Here is a 17,866-nt window from a genome sequence, read left to right as displayed (position 1 = left end):
GAAAAGGGAAAACTATCTTGCCTCAGAGAAAATTCCCAAAGGACAGACAGCCCCCCACAAATATTGACTGTGAGAGGAGAGGGAAAAAACATACAGACTGAAATCAGAATTTAGCAAAGGAGGCCACTTCTAGCTAAATAGAAAGGATAGGACAGAGTACTATGCGGTCAGTATTAAAACACTAGAAAATATCCACCACAGAAAATACAAAAACTCCACAGCTCACTAAAGATATGGAGGGTATATCTGCATCTCCAGAGATACCAGCTTGGCTAAACAAATCCTTATACAGACCAAGCTGGACAAGAGAAAAAACATGGAAAAGAACTGAACAATAAGGCCACAGCATGTGGACAGCAAAAAATCAAGGCCAGAACTTATCTTTGTTGAAAAGAACTGCAAAGCAGGAGAGACTAGGCAGAGATGTGAATCCTCCAGGAACAATGGACAACTGGCACTGACTAAAGGGTGAAGCAAGACTAAATAGCCCAGTCAGATTTACAAAAAGTGAACACGCCTGATAAATGCTGCGATTCAGAGACAGCAGCGCTACCACTTACAACCACCGGAGGGAGCCCAAGAGCAGAATTCACAACACAAAACCTCCCCAAATCAGGAAAGTTTCCTGTAGCGGTTTGTGCTTGAAAATATGTAAGGTTTTTGAACTCCTCAAAAAATTCAATGTGAACATACTCTTTAAGAAACACTAGTCCACTTTCACCACAGATCTCTCTGCTTACTTAGGCTACTTTCACACTAGCGTCGGACGACGCATGACGAATTGCGTCGTACCGACGCTAGCAGTGAATGCGCCGCACAACGGGGGCAGCGGATGCTGTTTTTGAACGCATCCGCTGCCCCATTGTGAGGTGCGGGGAGGAGGGGGCGGAGACGGGAACGACGCACCAAAAAACGTTACATGCAACGTTTTTTGGTGGCGACGGACCGACGCAACCGTCGCACGACGGTTGCGACGTGTGGCAATGCGTCGCTAATGCAAGTCTATGGAGAAAAAAGGCATCCTGCAAGCACTTTTGCAGGATGCATTTTTTCTACAAAACGACGCATAGCGACGTGCAGTGCACGACGCTAGTGTGAAAGTAGCCTTAGAGTGTAACACTTTATGGCACAATCAGACAAAGGGCCTATTCACACACACAATGTTCACAAGTCATGTTCGAGTATGGAATGAACTCTAACCCAATGAGGTCAATGTGCTAATCTACATGTGCAAGTTTCGCTAGGACCATCTGTACGTAGAATAATCGAATGCATGTCGCAAAGTAGGGCATGCAAAGTTGTCTCTTCCAATGAAAATCACTGGGTCTGTGAAAAACGGACAGCACATAAATGATTCTCCCTACAATACACCAAAGCCACTTCAGACCTTCTCCTATTGGCAGAGGGTCTCAGAAATAATTTCTAAGTCTGCAAACACAAAAAACCAGCTCATAGGGCAGTGGTAACTGAGCTGACCATATATCTAATCCTAGCACCACAAATAGCAGCAGGGAACGTGCCTACGTTGGTTCTAGACGTCTCGCGCCAGCCGGAGAACTAACTAACCCTAGAAGGGAAAAGAAAGACCTTTCTTGCCTCCAGAGAAAAGACCCCCGAAAGTTGGATACAAGCCCCCAACAAATAATAACGGTGAGGTAAGAGGAAAAGACAAACGTAAGAATGAGCTAGGTATTTAGCAAAGAGAGGCCCACTAGCTAATAGCAGAATATAGTAAGATGACTTATATGGTCAGCAAAAACCCTATCAAAATATCCACGCTGGATATTCAAGAACCCCCGAACCGTCTAACGGCCCGGGGGGAGAACACCAGCCCCCTAGAGCTTCCAGCAAAGTCAGGAATCACATTTAGTACAAGCTGGACAAAAAAAGAGCAAAGCAAATAACCAAAAAACAAAGAAGCAGGACTTAGCTTAATTTTGCACGAACCGGACCAGCAGACAGGAGCAAACAGAAAGGATCTGATTACAACGATGCCAGGCACTGGACTAAGGATCCAGGAAGTTTATATAGCGACACCCCTGGACTAACGACCCAGGTGGGTGCCAAACTGAGGAAAGACAATCCCAGAGTCATATCACTAGTAACCACAAGAGGGAGCCAAAAAGTCTAATTCACAACATTCTCCACAGTGTGATTGAGATTTGATGTAATTCCGTTTGTTACAACTGTAATATGCTGCTGTTGTTCCAAGTGATCTTACTCTTAAAAGGATTTTCCATCCTATCTCAATAGAACAGCCGCCACTTTATGATAAATGGTGATCTGATTACTTTTCCTACGAAAGAGGGTCTACAGTGCTGGATTGGTTCTGCAACTGAGTGACTGTTTTGTCCCTGCGGTGGTTCTCCGACTACTAGATGTGCACAGACCTACGGTGTGGCTCCTTTTGTGGGTACGGGGCCAGCTACAGCTTCTTATGCAGCTAAATGGCTGGGAGCACTGTTGTTCAGTTTGAACTCAGAAAGGTTTGTAGTGCTAAAGCAGCTCTGCATCCCCTTTATTTTCAGGATCAGTGGGGGCTCCAGCGGTAAGACCCTCGTCAATTATAAAGCGGTGGTATTTACTAGCAAAATATGGGGAAAACTCTTAATATTTTCTTCTGTCCTTTGGATGCCATCCTTAGACTGAATGTAGAGACTTGCACCTGCATAGGTATCCAGTGTGGTGGGAAGATGATTAGAATACTGATAAACTGCAAAATTAGAGTTTATTAGGGACTCTACCTTCTTTAAAAGCCAATATTTCACTCCAAGGTGAACCTACAACAAAAGTAATAACACAAGCAAATATTATCCAAAATGAAGTCCAACAGGAATATAAATATTAAAGACCAAAATGCTTAATAAAAAAGGATGCAACTGCAAACTGGCATGCATTCAAGGTAGACTGCTCCAATATTGGACCATGAGAACGCAGCACAAGTCTGGATACTGACAATTATTGGCCATATATGCTTGCCAAACTTACATTGGATGTAACACCACATGTATAGCTCATTTTATTATACTGACATTTCTTATACGATTCCATAGACAATAGTCCTCTGTAGCCTTCTCTGTACTGATTAGATGACTTCCAAATACAGGATAAACATTTTGGTCCTCAAACTGGTCACTCCAAAATGCCTTCTATATCATATAAAATATTGGATGTTGTCTTTCTAATTGCCTGCAGATAACCCTCCTGGATTTTGGGGGTATGGGTGCAATCCATACCTGGGGGGTATTTGATGCACAAACATGAGGTGACTCTTGGTTAAGGTTATTTTCAGAAGTTCTACTGCTTATGAGGGTACCGCGAATTGCTTCTTCGACTACATGACATTGTATACCCAGTGATTTATTTGATTTGGAGATATTGGCCATTACTTTCTTGTTTTTTGTGCCAATTAATGGATCTGTTTGTGTGGACTTATGAACTTGGCCCGGGAAAAATTCAGTCATCGTACCAATGGATCTAGTATGACACATGCGGGTAGCCTTTCTTGTGATCCCTCTGCTACGAGGTTCTCTAGAAGACTTGTGTAATGGTAACTCTATAACCGTCACCACATCTTCTTCTAATAAACTTTGCTCAGAATCAACATCAACCAGATCGGAAGAAGAAGCAATGGACACGGATTTTGTATTAGGACTCGAAAGAGATGGTGATCGAGCGTATAAATGATCAAAGCGATCAATTCCAGCAAAGCTGCTCATTGGTCTCTCATCTTTTTTGACACTTTTTGATTTTGTGGTTTTATTGACACATGACTTTGATGGAAATATGGTTGGGAGGGCATTTTTTTTCAAACATCGAGTTGTTCCTCTGACTTCGTAACAGTCAAAACTAAAGTGTTTGGAGCAAATACGAAAGGCTCCTTTTGCACTACTGAAAATTTTTTGGCACATGGCATCTAAATCTCCGAAGTCTTGCTGTGCCTCTAGCAGCCATCTTTTAATTATATTTATGTCTCTTGGAAAGGAATGCAGAACTAAATCAGGATCTTTAATCTTCCAGGAGCTGTTACATCCATTCACAATGCACGACGGCATACTGTAAGGAAAAAACATACATTTTAGTACCTCAATTCACAATGATAGAACAATGGAGACAGCAGTTTAGACCTTGTAAAAGTAACATATTAATATATCTGTTTTCTTCCTCTTCTCACTGTATAGTTGGGACATTAAGAGAAAAAAACAGAGCCAGATTTTATTTTGCAGGGTGAGTATTTGTGACCAGAACTTGATTTCTGGGCAAGACCACCATAGGACCTATGTGCCTATTTCCAAAGCACATTACATGCAATTGTTGGGTACAAAACTGGGATCTACCACTCTTAAAAAACAGCGTCACTGTTGTCAAGTAACCTCTGCATCTTTCAATAAGCCTGGGAACCCACATATATTACAAAATTCTGGAAACTGTTACTCTCTACTATAAGCCCATAATCTGTCATGGGTTTCATGGTGCTTTTCTGCTACTTAAAGAGAATCTATCAGTACGATTAACCCTTCTAAGTTGTCTGCATTGTCATAACGGTCATAGAAAACTGAATAAAATAGTAACTTGATATCTGTGATACAGTGTCTTATTCCAGAGATATCCATGTTTTCTTAATATGTAAATTAGCCGTTAACATCTATGAGCGTGACACTGCTCTACCTGAGAATCTGCCTCCAAAACTTATTGCAAATAGAGTAAGTGCGAGACATGTAGATCGGGAGACCAGACGGTCAGTCTTTATATGTCTCACACTGTTAACACCCCTTTCCTTAAAGGGAACCTGTCACTTGAATTTGGCGGGACCGGTTTTGGGTCATATGGGCGGGGTTTTCGGGTGTTTGATTCACCCTTTCCTTACCCGCTGGCTGCATGCTGGCCGCAATATTGGATTGAAGTTCATTCTCTGTCCTCCGGAGTACACGCCTGCGCAAGGCAATATTGATCAACGATCTGACATGCAGTGCAGGAGGCTTGCCGGTGCCTGCTCTGAGCGGAAGGAGGAGGACGGAGGAGACGCTCGGAGCAACGCGATCACACGCCTATGGGAGTGGAGAGCAGTGAATATTCATTCCCTTTAGTAGCGAGCACAAGTGATTGCCTGACAGGTGTTGGACACCAGCAGCTGCGACTACTGTGCCCACTATTAAAGAGCAATGAATATTCACTGCTTTTCATGCACATAGTCCCGATGTGGAGAGCAGTGAGTAATCCGGCAGATGTCCTCTGCTTGTAACATCCCTGCCATGCACGGCTTACAAGCATAAATCAGCTGCTGGCATCGGAACAAGACACTGCGAGGGAGGGCAGGGAGGCAAGAAGGATGGTTTAGTTTTTCTAATGTTTTCTGATGGGAGCCATGCATTCCAGGATGGGGATGAGGAGGACATGCAATAAAGGATGGGGATGAGGAGGCCATGCATACTGGGATAGGGGTGGAGGGGGCCATGCATACCAGGATAGAGATGAGGGGGCGATGCATCCCAGGATGGGGATGAGGAGGCCATGCATAACAGGATGGGGATGAGGGGGCCATGCATACAAGGATGGGGATGAGGGGGCCATGCATACCAAGATAGGGATGAGGGGGCCATGCATACCAGGATGGGGATGAGGGGGCCATGCTTACCAGGATGGGGATGAGGGGGCCATGCATACCAGGATGGGGATGAGGGGGCCATGCATACCAGGATGGGGATGAGGGAGCCATGCATACCAGGATGGGGATGAGAAGGCCATGCATACCAGGATCGGGATGAGGAGACCATGCATACTAGGATGGGGATGAGGGGGCCATATATACCAGGATGGGGATGGGGGGGTTATGCATACCAGGATAGGGATGAGGGGGCCATGCTTACCAGGATAGGGATGAGGGGGCCATGCTTACCAGGATATATATATCCTGCCATAATACATATATACTCAGGACACAGTGTATACTATGAAGCCTGTACATATACAATGGGGAAAATAAATATTTGAGACGCTGCCGATTTTGCAAGTTTTCCCACCTACAAAAAATGGAGAGGTCTGTAATTTTTATTTTAGGGACACTTCAACTGTGAGAGACAGAATCTAAAAATAAAAAATAGGAAATCACATTGTATGATTTTTCCACAATTAATTTTCATTTTATTGCATGAAATAAGTACGGTATTTGATACATTAGAAAAACAGAACTTAATATTTGGTACAGAAACCTTTGTTTGCAATTACAGAGGTCAGATGTTTCCTGTAGACCAAGTTTGCACACACTGCAGCGGGGATTTTGGCCCACTCCTCCAAACAGATTTTTCAGGTTTCAGGGTTGTCACTGGGCAACATTGAGTTTCAGTTCCCGCCAAAGATTTTCTATTGGGTTCAGGTCTACACACTGGCTAGGCCACTCTCGGACCTTGTAATGCTTCATACGGAGCCACTCCTTAGTTGCCCTGGCTGTGTGTCTTGGGTCACTGTCATGCTGGAAGACCCAGTCACGCCCCATATTCAATGCTCTTACTGAGGGAAGGAGGTCGATGGCCAAAAACTCAATATACATGACCCCATCCATCCTCCCTTCAATGTGGTTCAATCGTCTTGTTGGCTTTGCAAGAAAAGCACCCCCAAAGTATGATGTTTCCCCCACCATGCTTCCCAATCAGGACGGTGTTCTTGGGGTTGTACTCATCCTTCTTGATGCAAATACTGCCAATGGGGTTGATATTGAAAAAGTGCTATTTTGGTCTCATCTGACCACATGACTTTCTCCCATTCCTCCTCTGGATCATCCAGATGGTCATTGGTGAACTTCAAATGGGCCTGTACATGTGCTGGTGTGGGCAGAGGTTGCGTGCCCTGCAGGATTGTAATCCATGACAGTGTAGTGTGTTACTAATGGTAATGTTGGAGACTGTGGTCCCAGATCTCTTCAGGTCATTGACCAGGTCCTCCTATGTAGTTCTGGGCTGATTCCTGACCTTTCTCAGAATCATCCATGCCCCACGAGGCGAGATCATGCATGGAGCCCCAGACCGAGTCATCTTGTGTTTCTTCCATTTTCTAGTAATTGCACCAACAGTTGTTGCCTTCTCACCAAGCTGCTTTCCTACTGTCCTGTAGTCCATCCAAGCCTTGTGCAGGTCTACAATTTAGTCCTTGCTGTCCTTAGAGAGCTCTTTGGTCTTGGCCATGGTGGAAAGGCTGGAGTGTGGTTGATTGAGTGTGTGGACAGGTGTCTTAGGGCTCATCTCATACTCAAGTGAGTATGAGCCCTTATACACGTAATCAGTGAAGAGTAGGAGGGCTTCTTAAAGGGAACCTGTGAGCAGGATTGTGAACAGTAACCTACACACAGTGTCAGGTCGGCGCCGTTATACTGATTACAATGATACCTTGGTTGATTAAATCTGTCTTGTGGTTGTTGTGTAATCTTTATTTTCAGTTTTGTGTTAATGAGATTCTCGTGCCCTCAGGTGGGTCTGGGGCATGTGGTGCTCTGACTATTCAAAATGCAGACTGCTGACAGGTCTCTGACCCCCCACTGACCTGCCCTCAGTGACATAACGCTTCTGCACGGAGAAACCGGCCATGTCACCTGCACTGCAACATAATTGCATGGTGGTTACTGTGCACTTATTCCCTTTTGCAGATTTACTTGAGCGAGGAAAAAAAAAAGTTGTTTTGAAAAAGGCATCTGGGGCGCCTGCGCAGTAGCAGCTTTGTATAGAGATCCAATAGCTGCTGTTGCGCAGGCGCCATCTTGCTGGAGAAGAAAAAATGTCCTCTTCCAAGATGGCACCGCTTGCGCATGCACAAAAGCAGCTATCGGTGATCTCCGAGAACTGTTACTGCGCAGGCGCCCCAGATGCCATTTTCAAAATGACTTTTTTTCCTCGCTCAAGCAAAAGGGAATAAGTGCACAGTGACCACCATGCGATTATGCTGCAGCGCAGGTGACACGGCTGGCATCTCTCTGCAGAAGCGTGTTTTGTTTCTTCAGTATGTGATGGTATTCATTATGTAAACTAGGGGGCAGGTCAGTGAGGGAGCAGTGACGGATCAGCAGTCTGCATTATGAACAGTCAGAGCACCACATGAAGCCCCCCCCCCACAGGCCGCCCCGGGGCACAAGCATATCATTAACTGAAAATAAAGATTACACAACAACCACAACTCGGACTTCATCAACCAAAGTATCACTGTAATCAGTATAATGGCGGCGACCTGACACTGTCTGTAGGTTACTGAGCACAATCCTGCTGACATGTTCTCTTTAAAGGGCCACTGTCACCCCCCTCCAGCCGTTATAAACTAAAAGAGCCACCTTGTGCAGCAGTAATGCTGCATTCTAACAAGGTGGCTCTTTTAGTTTTAGGTTCAAGTATACCCCAAATAAAGCGTTTTTATACTTAGCCACAATACCGGTCTCTAGCCAGGTAGGCGGGTCCTCACTCCCCAGCTTGGCCAGATCCTCTGCCGTCACTCCAATCTTCCTGCGTTTTCGGCGCCGCCCCCTCAGCGCTGTTATCGTTTCAAAACCGGCGCCTGCGCTGTGTACTGGTGTCCTGCGCAGATGCAGTAAGCTCTGGCCGTCTGATGTCCCAGCCAGGCTTGCACACTGCGCCTGCGCGGGCATTGCGGCCGCCGGCAAGCCACCTCTGGAATCCCCGGAAAACGTCTTCTTATCAGTATATATTTATGTTTCACCTATCCAGAATATTCCGTGTAATGGCTGATACAAGAGAACAAAAGACATCCACAGAACACCAGGATGGATCGCTGCACAGCAAATAGCTGTAGGACCTGCGATGACGTCACTGCCATGTGATTGCCCTAATCACATGGCAGTGACGTCATCGCAGGTCCTACAGCTATTTGCTGTGCAGCGATCCATGCTGGTGTTCTGTGGATGTCTTTTGTTCTCTGGTATCAGCCATTACACGGAATATTCTGGATAGGTGAAACATAAATATATAGTGATAAGAAGACGTTTTCCGGGGATTCCAGAGGTGGCTTGCCGGCGGCCGCAATGCCCGCGCAGGCGCAGTGTGCAAGCCTGGCTGGGACATCAGACGGCCAGAGCTTACTGCGTCTGCGCAGGACACCAGTACACAGCGCAGGCGCCGGTTTTGAAACGATAACAGCGCTGAGGGGGCGGCGCCGAAAGCGCAGGAAGATGTGAGTGACGGCAGAGGAGCTGGCCAAGCTGGGGAGTGAGTACCCGCCTACCTGGCTAGAGACAGGAATTGTGGCTAAGTATAAAAACGCTTTATTTGGGGTATACTTGAACCTAAAACTAAAAGAGCCACCTTGTTAGAATGCAGCATTACTGCTGCACAAGGTGGCTCTTTTAGTTTATAATGGCTGGAGGGGGGGTGACAGTGGCCCTTTAAAGAAAAACTAACAGGTCTGTGAGAGCCAGAATTCTTGCTGGTTGGTAGGTGATCAAATACTTATTTCATGCAATAAAATGCAATTTACTAATGGAAAAATCATACAATGTGATTTTCTGAATTTTATTTTTAGATCCTGTCTCTCACAGTTGAAGTGTACCTATGATAATAATTACAGACCTCTATATTCTTTGCAGGAGGGAAACATGCAAAACTGGCAGTGTATCAAATACTTATTTCCCCCACTATATAGACTGTAGTAATACAGGTCCTTCTCAAAAAATTAGCATATAGTGTTACATTTCATTATTTACCATAATGTAATGATTACAATTAAACTTTCATATATTATAGATTCATTATCCAACAACTGAAATTTGTCAGGTCTTTTATTGTTTTAATACTGATGATTTTGGCATACAACTCCTGATAACCCAAAAAACCTGTCTCAATAAATTAGCATATTTCACCCGTCCAATCAAATAAAAGTGTTTTTTAATAACAAACCAAAAAAACATCAAATAATAATGTTCAGATATGCACTCAATACTTGGTCGGGAATCCTTTGGCAGAAATGACTGCTTCAATGCGGCGTGGCATGGAGGCAATCAGCCTGTGACACTGCTGAGATGTTATGGAGGCCCAGGATGCTTCAATAGCGGCCTTAAGCTCATCCAGAGTGTTGGGTCTTGCGTCTCTCAACTTTCTCTTCACAATATCCCACAGATTCTCTATGGGGTTCAGGTCAGGAGAGTTGGCAGGCCAATTGAGCACAGTAATACCATGGTCAGTAAACCATTTACCAGTGGTTTTGGCACTGTGAGCAGGTGCCAGGTCGTGCTGAAAAATGAAATCTTCATCTCCATAAAGCATTTCAGCCGATGGAAGCATGAAGTGCTCCAAAATCTCCTGATAGCTAGCTGCATTGACCCTGCCCTTGATGAAACACAGTGGACCAACACCAGCAGCTGACATGGCACCCCACACCATCACTGACTGTGGGTACTTGACACTGGACTTCAGGCATTTTGGCATTTCCTTCTCCCCAGTCTTCCTCCAGACTCTGGCACCTTGATTTCCGAATGACATGCAAAATTTGCTTTCATCAGAAAAAAGTACTTGGGACCACTTAGCAACAGTCCAGTGCTGCTTCTCTGTAGCCCAGGTCAGGCGCTTCTGCCGCTGTTTATGGTTCAAAAGTGGCTTTACCTGGGGAATGTGGCACCTGTAGCCCATTTCCTGCACACGCCTGTGCACGGTGGCTCTGGATGTTTCCACACCAGACTCAGTCCACTGCTTCCTCAGGTTCCCCAAGGTCTGGAATCGGTCCTTCTCCACAATCTTCCTCAGGGTCCGGTCACCTCTTCTCGTTGTACAGCGTTTTCTGCCACATTGTTTCCTTCCAACAGACTTACCATTGAGGTGCCTTGATACAGCACTCTGGGAACAGCCTATTTGTTGAGAAATTTCTTTCTGGGTCTTACCCTCTTGCTTGAGGGTGTCAATGATGGCCTTCTTGACATCTGTCAGGTCGCTAGTCTTACCCATGATGGGGGTTTTGAGTAATGAACCAGGCAGGGAGTTTTTAAAAGCCTCAGGTATTTTTTGCATGTGTTTAGAGTTAATTAGTTGATTCAGAAGATTAGGGTAATAGGTCGTTTAGAGAACCTTTTCTTGATATGCTAATTTATTGAGACAGGTTTTTTGGGTTATCAGGAGTTGTATGCCAAAATCATCAGTATTAAAACAATAAAAGACCTGACAAATTTCAGTTGGTGGATAATGAATCTATAATATATGAAAGTTTAATTGTAATCATTACATTATGGTAAATAATGAAATTTAACACTATATGCTAATTTTTTGAGAAGGACCTGTATATGTATAGTCAGCACAGTGTGCACTATGAAGCACACACACACACATATATATACACATACACCTATATACACATGTATAATACACACATATATACACCCATACACACACGTCTACTCATCACACATAAGCGCCAGCCCCTCTGTCCCCCGGGCAGACAAACACTAAAGCACACATATATATATATATATACACATACACCTATATACACACACACACACACACACACGTCTACTCATCTAATATATAATTGCCTAGAATACTACTTCCTGCAATTTGTGCCAACTTCCGTGGCTTTGTCCGGAGCTAATGTCCGGAGATAATGTCCGGAGCTAATGTCCGGAGATAAGTGACGTCACCAGTGTTCTACACCCAGGCAGAGCACAGGGGCCCCAGGCAGCATATGGGGCCCCAGGCAGAGCACAGTGGCCCCAGGCAGAGCACAGGGGCCCCAGGCAGCATATGGGGCCCCAGGCAGAGCACAGTGGTCCCAGGCAGAGCACAGGGGCCCCAGGCAGCCTATGGGGCCCCAGGCAGAGCACAGGGGCCCCAGGCAGAGCACAGGGGCCCCAGGCAGAGCACAGGGGCCCCAGGCAGCATATGGGGCCCCAGGCAGAGCACAGTGGCCCCAGGCAGAACATGGGGCCCCAGGCAGAGCACAGGGGCCCCAGGCAGAGCACAGGGGCCCCAGGCAGCATATGGGGCCCCAGGCAGAGAACAGGGGCCCCAGGCAGAGCACAGGGGCCCCAGGCAGCATATGGGGCCCCAGGCAGAGCACAGGGGCCCCAGGCAGCATATGGGGCCCCAGGCAGAACACAGTGGCCCCAGGCAGAGCACAGGGGCCCCAGGCAGAACATGGGGCCCCAGGCAGAGCACAGGGGCCCCAGGCAGCATATGGGGCCCCAGGCAGAGCACAGGGGCCCCAGGCAGCATATGGGGCCCCAGGCAGAGCACAGTGGCCCCAGGCAGAGCACAGGGGCCCCAGGCAGAGCACAGGGGCCCCAGGCAGAACATGGGGCCCCAGGCAGAACATGGGGCCCCAGGCAGAGCACAGGGGCCCCAGGCAGAGCACAGGGGCCCCAGGCAGCATATGGGGCCCCAGGCAGAGAACAGGGGCCCCAGGCAGAGCACAGGGGCCCCAGGCAGCATATGGGGCCCCAGGCAGAGCACAGGGGCCCCAGGCAGCATATGGGGCCCCAGGCAGAGCACAGTGGCCCCAGGCAGCATACGGGGCCCCAGGCAGAGCACAGGGGCCCCAGGCAGAGCACAGGGGCCCCAGGCAGTACATGGGGCCCCAGGCAGAGCACAGGGGCCCCAGGCAGCATATGGGGCCCCAGGCAGAGCACAGTGGCCCCAGGCAGCATATGGGGCCCCAGGCAGAGCACAGTGGCCCCAGGCAGAGCACAGGGGCCCCAGGCAGCATATGGGGCCCCAGGCAGAGCACAGTGGTCCCAGGCAGAGCACAGGGGCCCCAGGCAGCTTATGGGGCCCCAGGCAGAGCACAGTGGCCCCAGGCAGAACATGGGGCCCCAGGCAGAGCACAGTGGCCCCAGGCAGAGCACAGGGGCCCCAGGTAGAACATGGGGCCCCAGGCAGAGCACAGGGGCCCCAGGCAGCATATGGGGCCCCAGGCAGAGCACAGGGGCCCCAGGCAGCATATGGGGCCCCAGGCAGAGCACAGTGGCCCCAGGCAGAGCACAGGGGCCCCAGGCAGCATATGGGGCCCCAGGCAGAGCACAGTGGTCCCAGGCAGCCTATGGGGCCCCAGGCAGAGCACAGTGGCCCCAGGCAGAACATGGGGCCCCAGGCAGAGCACAGGGGCTCCAGGCAGAGCACAGGGGCCCCAGGCAGCATATGGGGCCCCAGGCAGCGCACAGTGGTCCCAGGCAGAGCACAGGGGCCCCAGGCAGCTTATGGGGCCCCAGGCAGAGCACAGTGGCCCCAGGCAGAACATGGGGCCCCAGGCAGAGCACAGTGGCCCCAGGCAGAGCACAGGGGCCCCAGGCAGAACATGGGGCCCCAGGCAGAGCACAGGGGCCCCAGGCAGAGCACAGGGGCCCCAGGCAGCATATGGGGCCCCAGGCAGAGCACAGGGGCCCCAGGCAGCATATGGGGCCCCAGGCAGAGCACAGTGGCCCCAGGCAGAGCACAGGGGCCCCAGGCAGCATATGGGGCCCCAGGCAGAGCACAGTGGTCCCAGGCAGCCTATGGGGCCCCAGGCAGAGCACAGTGGCCCCAGGCAGAACATGGGGCCCCAGGCAGAGCACAGGGGCTCCAGGCAGAGCACAGGGGCCCCAGGCAGCATATGGGGCCCCAGGCAGCGCACAGTGGTCCCAGGTAGAGCACAGGGGCCCCAGGCAGCCTATGGGGCCCCAGGCAGAGCACAGGGGCCCCAGGCAGCATATAAGGCCCCAGGCAGAGCACAGTGGCCCCAGGCAGAGCACAGGGGCCCCAGGCAGAACATGGGGCCCCAGGCAGAGCACAGGGGCCCCAGGCAGAGCACAGGGGCCCCAGGCAGCATATGGGGCCCCAGGCAGAGCACAGGGGCCCCAGGCAGCATATGGGGCCCCAGGCAGAGCACAGCGATATTTTGGACCACTGTGCGGTGTTTCAGACCCCCTGTGTGATGTCTGGGGCCCTGTTCTTAAGTATATTAAAGATTAAAGTAACGTATATTAAAGTATATTATAGATCAAATTTGACACGTTTATGAGCACCATTGAGTGATATACTCAAGAATGACATAATTTTTCAACATTTTATGGTTTCAAACTGTAAACACTCAGAGTTTTTTTTACTTCAACCAGAAAACCTTAACGGTTCATAAAAAACTTGACTGTTCAGGATATGATAAAAGTCATAGTATTCTGAATCTTTAACTTATAAAGATACCTTTACATGGGGTGATTATTGGTTCCAGAGAGGCTTTCGGCCGATAATCGTACACATGGCTGGTGACAGGACAATACAATATAAACGTTCAAAGGTAAACACTGATAACATTAAAATCTAATATATAATTGCCTAGAATACTACTTCCGGCAATTTGTGCCAACTTCCGTGGCTTTGTCCGGAGATAATGTCCGGAGATAAGTGACGTCACCAGCGTCCTACACCCGCTCAGGGTGGACAAAGATATATGCCTTCGTGGTGCGCGGCACTTTTCTGATTGGTTGCCGCCTGCCGCGAGCGACCAATCAGAAATGTGCCGTACTGTCAAGAATTGTCAAGAGCTGGTGAGTGCAGCCATTTTTTGTTCTTTCTTACTATTATTTATTAATTGTATTATTCTTACATTTGAATAAATAAAGTATATATGGATTCTAGACTCCCGATTCTTTAGAATCGGGCTGCCATCTAGTCTACTATATAATTGTCTAAGGGGTACTTCCGTCTGTCTGTCCTGGAAATCCCGCGTCGCTGATTGGTCTCACCAGCTGCCTGTCGTGGCTTGCCGCAAACAAACTGTGCGCGACGGGCACAGTCCAGCCGAGAATTAGTCCCTCCCTACTCCCGTACAGTCAGTGCCCGGCGCCCGCTCCATACTCCCCACCACTCAGCGCTCACACAGGGTTAATGACAGCATTAACGGACCGCGTTATGCCGCGGGTAACGCACTCCGTTAACGCTGCTATTAACCCTGTGAGACCAATTTTTGGTAGGTCTCACATAGGCGGCATCAATAGTAAAAAGATCTAATGTTAAAAATAATAAAAAAACAAAAAACCTGCTATTCTCACCCTCCGTCGTCCGCCGAGGCGCGCGCGGCTACCGCCAGCTTCCGTACCCAGAAGACTTAGCGGTCTCGCGAGACCGCTAAGTCATCTGGGTAATTTCGCAATGCATCGCTGGGAACGGAAGCTGGCGGCAGCCGCACGCGCATTGACACAGCTTCGCTGGACGCCGGAGGGTGAGTATAGAACTATTTTTTATTTTAAATTTTTTTTTTTTAAAGGGATATGGTGCCCACACTGCTATATACTACGTGGGCTGTGTTATATACTGCGTGGCTGCTATATACTACGTGGCCAGTGTTAGATACTGCGTGGGCTGTGTTATATACTGCGTGGCCTGTGTTATATACTGCGTGGGCTGTGCTATATATTACGTGGGCTGTGTTATATACTGAGTGGCCTGTGTTATATACTACGTGGCTGCTATATACTACATGGGCTGTGCTATATACTGCGTGGGCAGTGTTATATACTGCGTGGGCAGTGTTATATACTGCGTGGGCAGTGTTATATACTGCGTGGGCAGTGTTATATACTGCGTGGGCAGTGTTATATACTATATGGCTGCTATATACATACATACATATTCTAGAATACCCGATGCGTTAGAATTGGGCCACCATCTAGTCACACATAAGCGCCAGCACCTCTGTACCCTGGGCAGACACACACACTATAACACACACACACACACATATATATATATATATATATATATATATATCTCTACTATATAATTAACTAAGGGTCACTTCTGTCTTTCCGTCTGTCCTTTCTTTCTGTCACGGAAATCCCAAGTCGCTGATTGGTCGCGGCAAAATGGCCACGACCAATTGGGGACGGGCACAGTCCGACGGCAAAATGTCCGCTCCTTACTCCCCGCAGTCAGTGCCCGCTCCATACTCCCCTCCAGTCAGCGCTCACACAAGGTTAATGGCAGGGTTAATGGACCGCGTTATGCCGCGGGTAACTCACTCCGTTAACGCTGCTATTAACACTGTGTGACCCACTTTTTACTATTGATGCTGCCTATGCAGCATCAATAGTAAAAAGATCTAATGTTAAAAATAATTTAAAAAAATAAAAAATCATTATATACTCACCTTACGGCGCCTTTCCCGCTCCTCGCGACGCTCCGGTGACCGGTCCATGCATTGCGGTCTTGCGAGATGATGACGTAGCGGTCTCGCGAGACCGCTACGTCATCATCTCACGAGACCGCAATGCACTCTTGGGACCTGAGCGTCGCGAGGAGCATCGGTAAACGTATCGCCTGGATCCGGGGATTGACAGAAGGTGAGTATATAACTATTTTTTATTTTAATTCTTTTTTTAACAGGGATATGGTGCATCTCTGTGCTATATACTATGTGGGCTGTGCTGTATACTATGTGGCCTGTGCTATATACTACGTAGCTGGGCAATATATTACATCGCTGTGCTCTATACTATGTGGCTGTGTTATATACTACGTCTCTGTGCTATATACTACGTCTCTGTTCTATATACTACGTGGCTGTGCTATATACTACGTGGCTGTGCAATTACGTGGCTGTGCTATATACTACGTGGCTGTGCAATATACTACGTGGCTGTGCTATATACTACGTGGCTGTGCTATATACTACGTGGCTGTGCTATATACTACGTGGCTGTGCAATAAATTACGTGGCTGTGCTATATACTACGTGGCTGTGCAATATACTACGTGGCTGTGCTATATACTACGTGGCTGTGCTATATACTACGTGGCTGTGCTATATACTACGTGGCTGTGCTATATACTACGTGGCTGTGCTATATACTACGTGGCTGTGCTATATACTACGTGGCTGTGCTATATACTACGTGGCTGTGCAATACATTACGTGGCTGTGCTATATACTACGTGGCTGTGCTATATACTACGTGGCTGTGCTATATACTACGTGGCTGTGCTATATACTACGTGGCTGTGCTATATACTACGTGGCTGGGCAATATAGTAGCTGGCTGGGCAATATACGTGTCTGTGCTATATACTACGTGGCGCTCGGCCGCGAACAATCAGCGACAGACGCAGTCTGGCCACGAATTGGCGCGGGATTTGAACCACGCTTTGCTAATTGGTTGCGCCGGCCGAATCCTGTGTATAAATTGCATTATTCCGAAAACTTTATAAATAAACTACATACATATTCTAGAATACCCGATGCGTTAGAATAGGGCCACCATCTAGTATATATCTATATTATATCCGCCTGTAATCACACGCTGCGCTCACCTCCTGCGGCATGTCACAGGTTCCGTCCCCGTGTGACTGCCTCCGGCCCCGCTGGCGCCTCTTCCAGTCCTTCCCTTTCCGCCTCCTCCTCCGACGCCTCCCCGCTCTGTGCAGCATCTTCCCGAGCTCCATTGCGGATGCTGCTGGGCCCGCGCCATATTGTCTCGGTGCTTTGCTCGCAGCTCTCCGCCCGTCCTCCGCCTTGTCCGCAGACGTCGTCCCGCCGAGCGCAGTGTGAGTACCGGCTGCTTCCTCAGGGGCCGCCATACTGGCGGAGGCTTTGTGCTGGATGTGATGGGTCTCCGCTGTGCTCAGTGCACGGATGCCATTGTCTGTGCCCACCGCCGTCTGCACGGAGGGGAGCTCCACACAGGGCTGTACAGAGCCGCTGCATGCACAGCTGAGGGGTCGGTGCGGTGTGCCCTGCGTACACAGAGGATGCCACCTCTGGTGCCAGTACAGCGAGGAGCGGCCCAGCCTGGCAGCGGATTGTCACTAGTGGCCGGGGAGCAGCCGCCTCTATGGGCCTCCTGCAGTGTCCTCTCTTCCTCTCTCCTGACAGCATGCTGGGACTAGTAGTCCCCACGCCGCTGGACACCACTGAGCAGCTC

The 17,866-nt window shown here is 48.7% G+C and overlaps 2 protein-coding genes across 3 annotated transcripts in view; one reads left to right on the top strand and one right to left on the bottom strand.

Annotated features, from left to right (window-relative positions):
- Nucleotides 1-2,709: 2,709 nt before the first annotated feature.
- On the bottom strand, nt 2,710-17,413 carry LOC143788023 (uncharacterized). Its single transcript, XM_077277349.1, has 2 exons — nt 17,256-17,413; nt 2,710-4,056 (listed from the first exon to the last, which is right to left on the bottom strand). The coding sequence occupies exons 1-2, from the start codon at nt 17,411-17,413 to the stop codon at nt 3,150-3,152; spliced, it is 1,065 nt and encodes a 354-aa protein (XP_077133464.1). The 3' UTR covers nt 2,710-3,149.
- The window catches only part of RNF2 (ring finger protein 2), a 31,536-nt gene continuing 31,027 nt past the window's right edge, over nt 17,358-17,866 (top strand). For both annotated transcript variants that reach the window (XM_077277346.1, XM_077277347.1), the window contains exon 1: nt 17,358-17,489. In XM_077277346.1, coding sequence (XP_077133461.1) covers nt 17,393-17,489 — 97 coding nt within the window. In that variant the 5' untranslated portion in view covers nt 17,358-17,392. The remainder of the gene's footprint in view (nt 17,490-17,866) is intronic.

The sequence above is a fragment of the Ranitomeya variabilis genome, chromosome 8, assembly GCF_051348905.1.
Source record: "Ranitomeya variabilis isolate aRanVar5 chromosome 8, aRanVar5.hap1, whole genome shotgun sequence".
Lineage (NCBI taxonomy): Eukaryota > Metazoa > Chordata > Amphibia > Anura > Dendrobatidae > Ranitomeya > Ranitomeya variabilis.
This window is presented reverse-complemented; position numbering and strand designations above follow the sequence as displayed.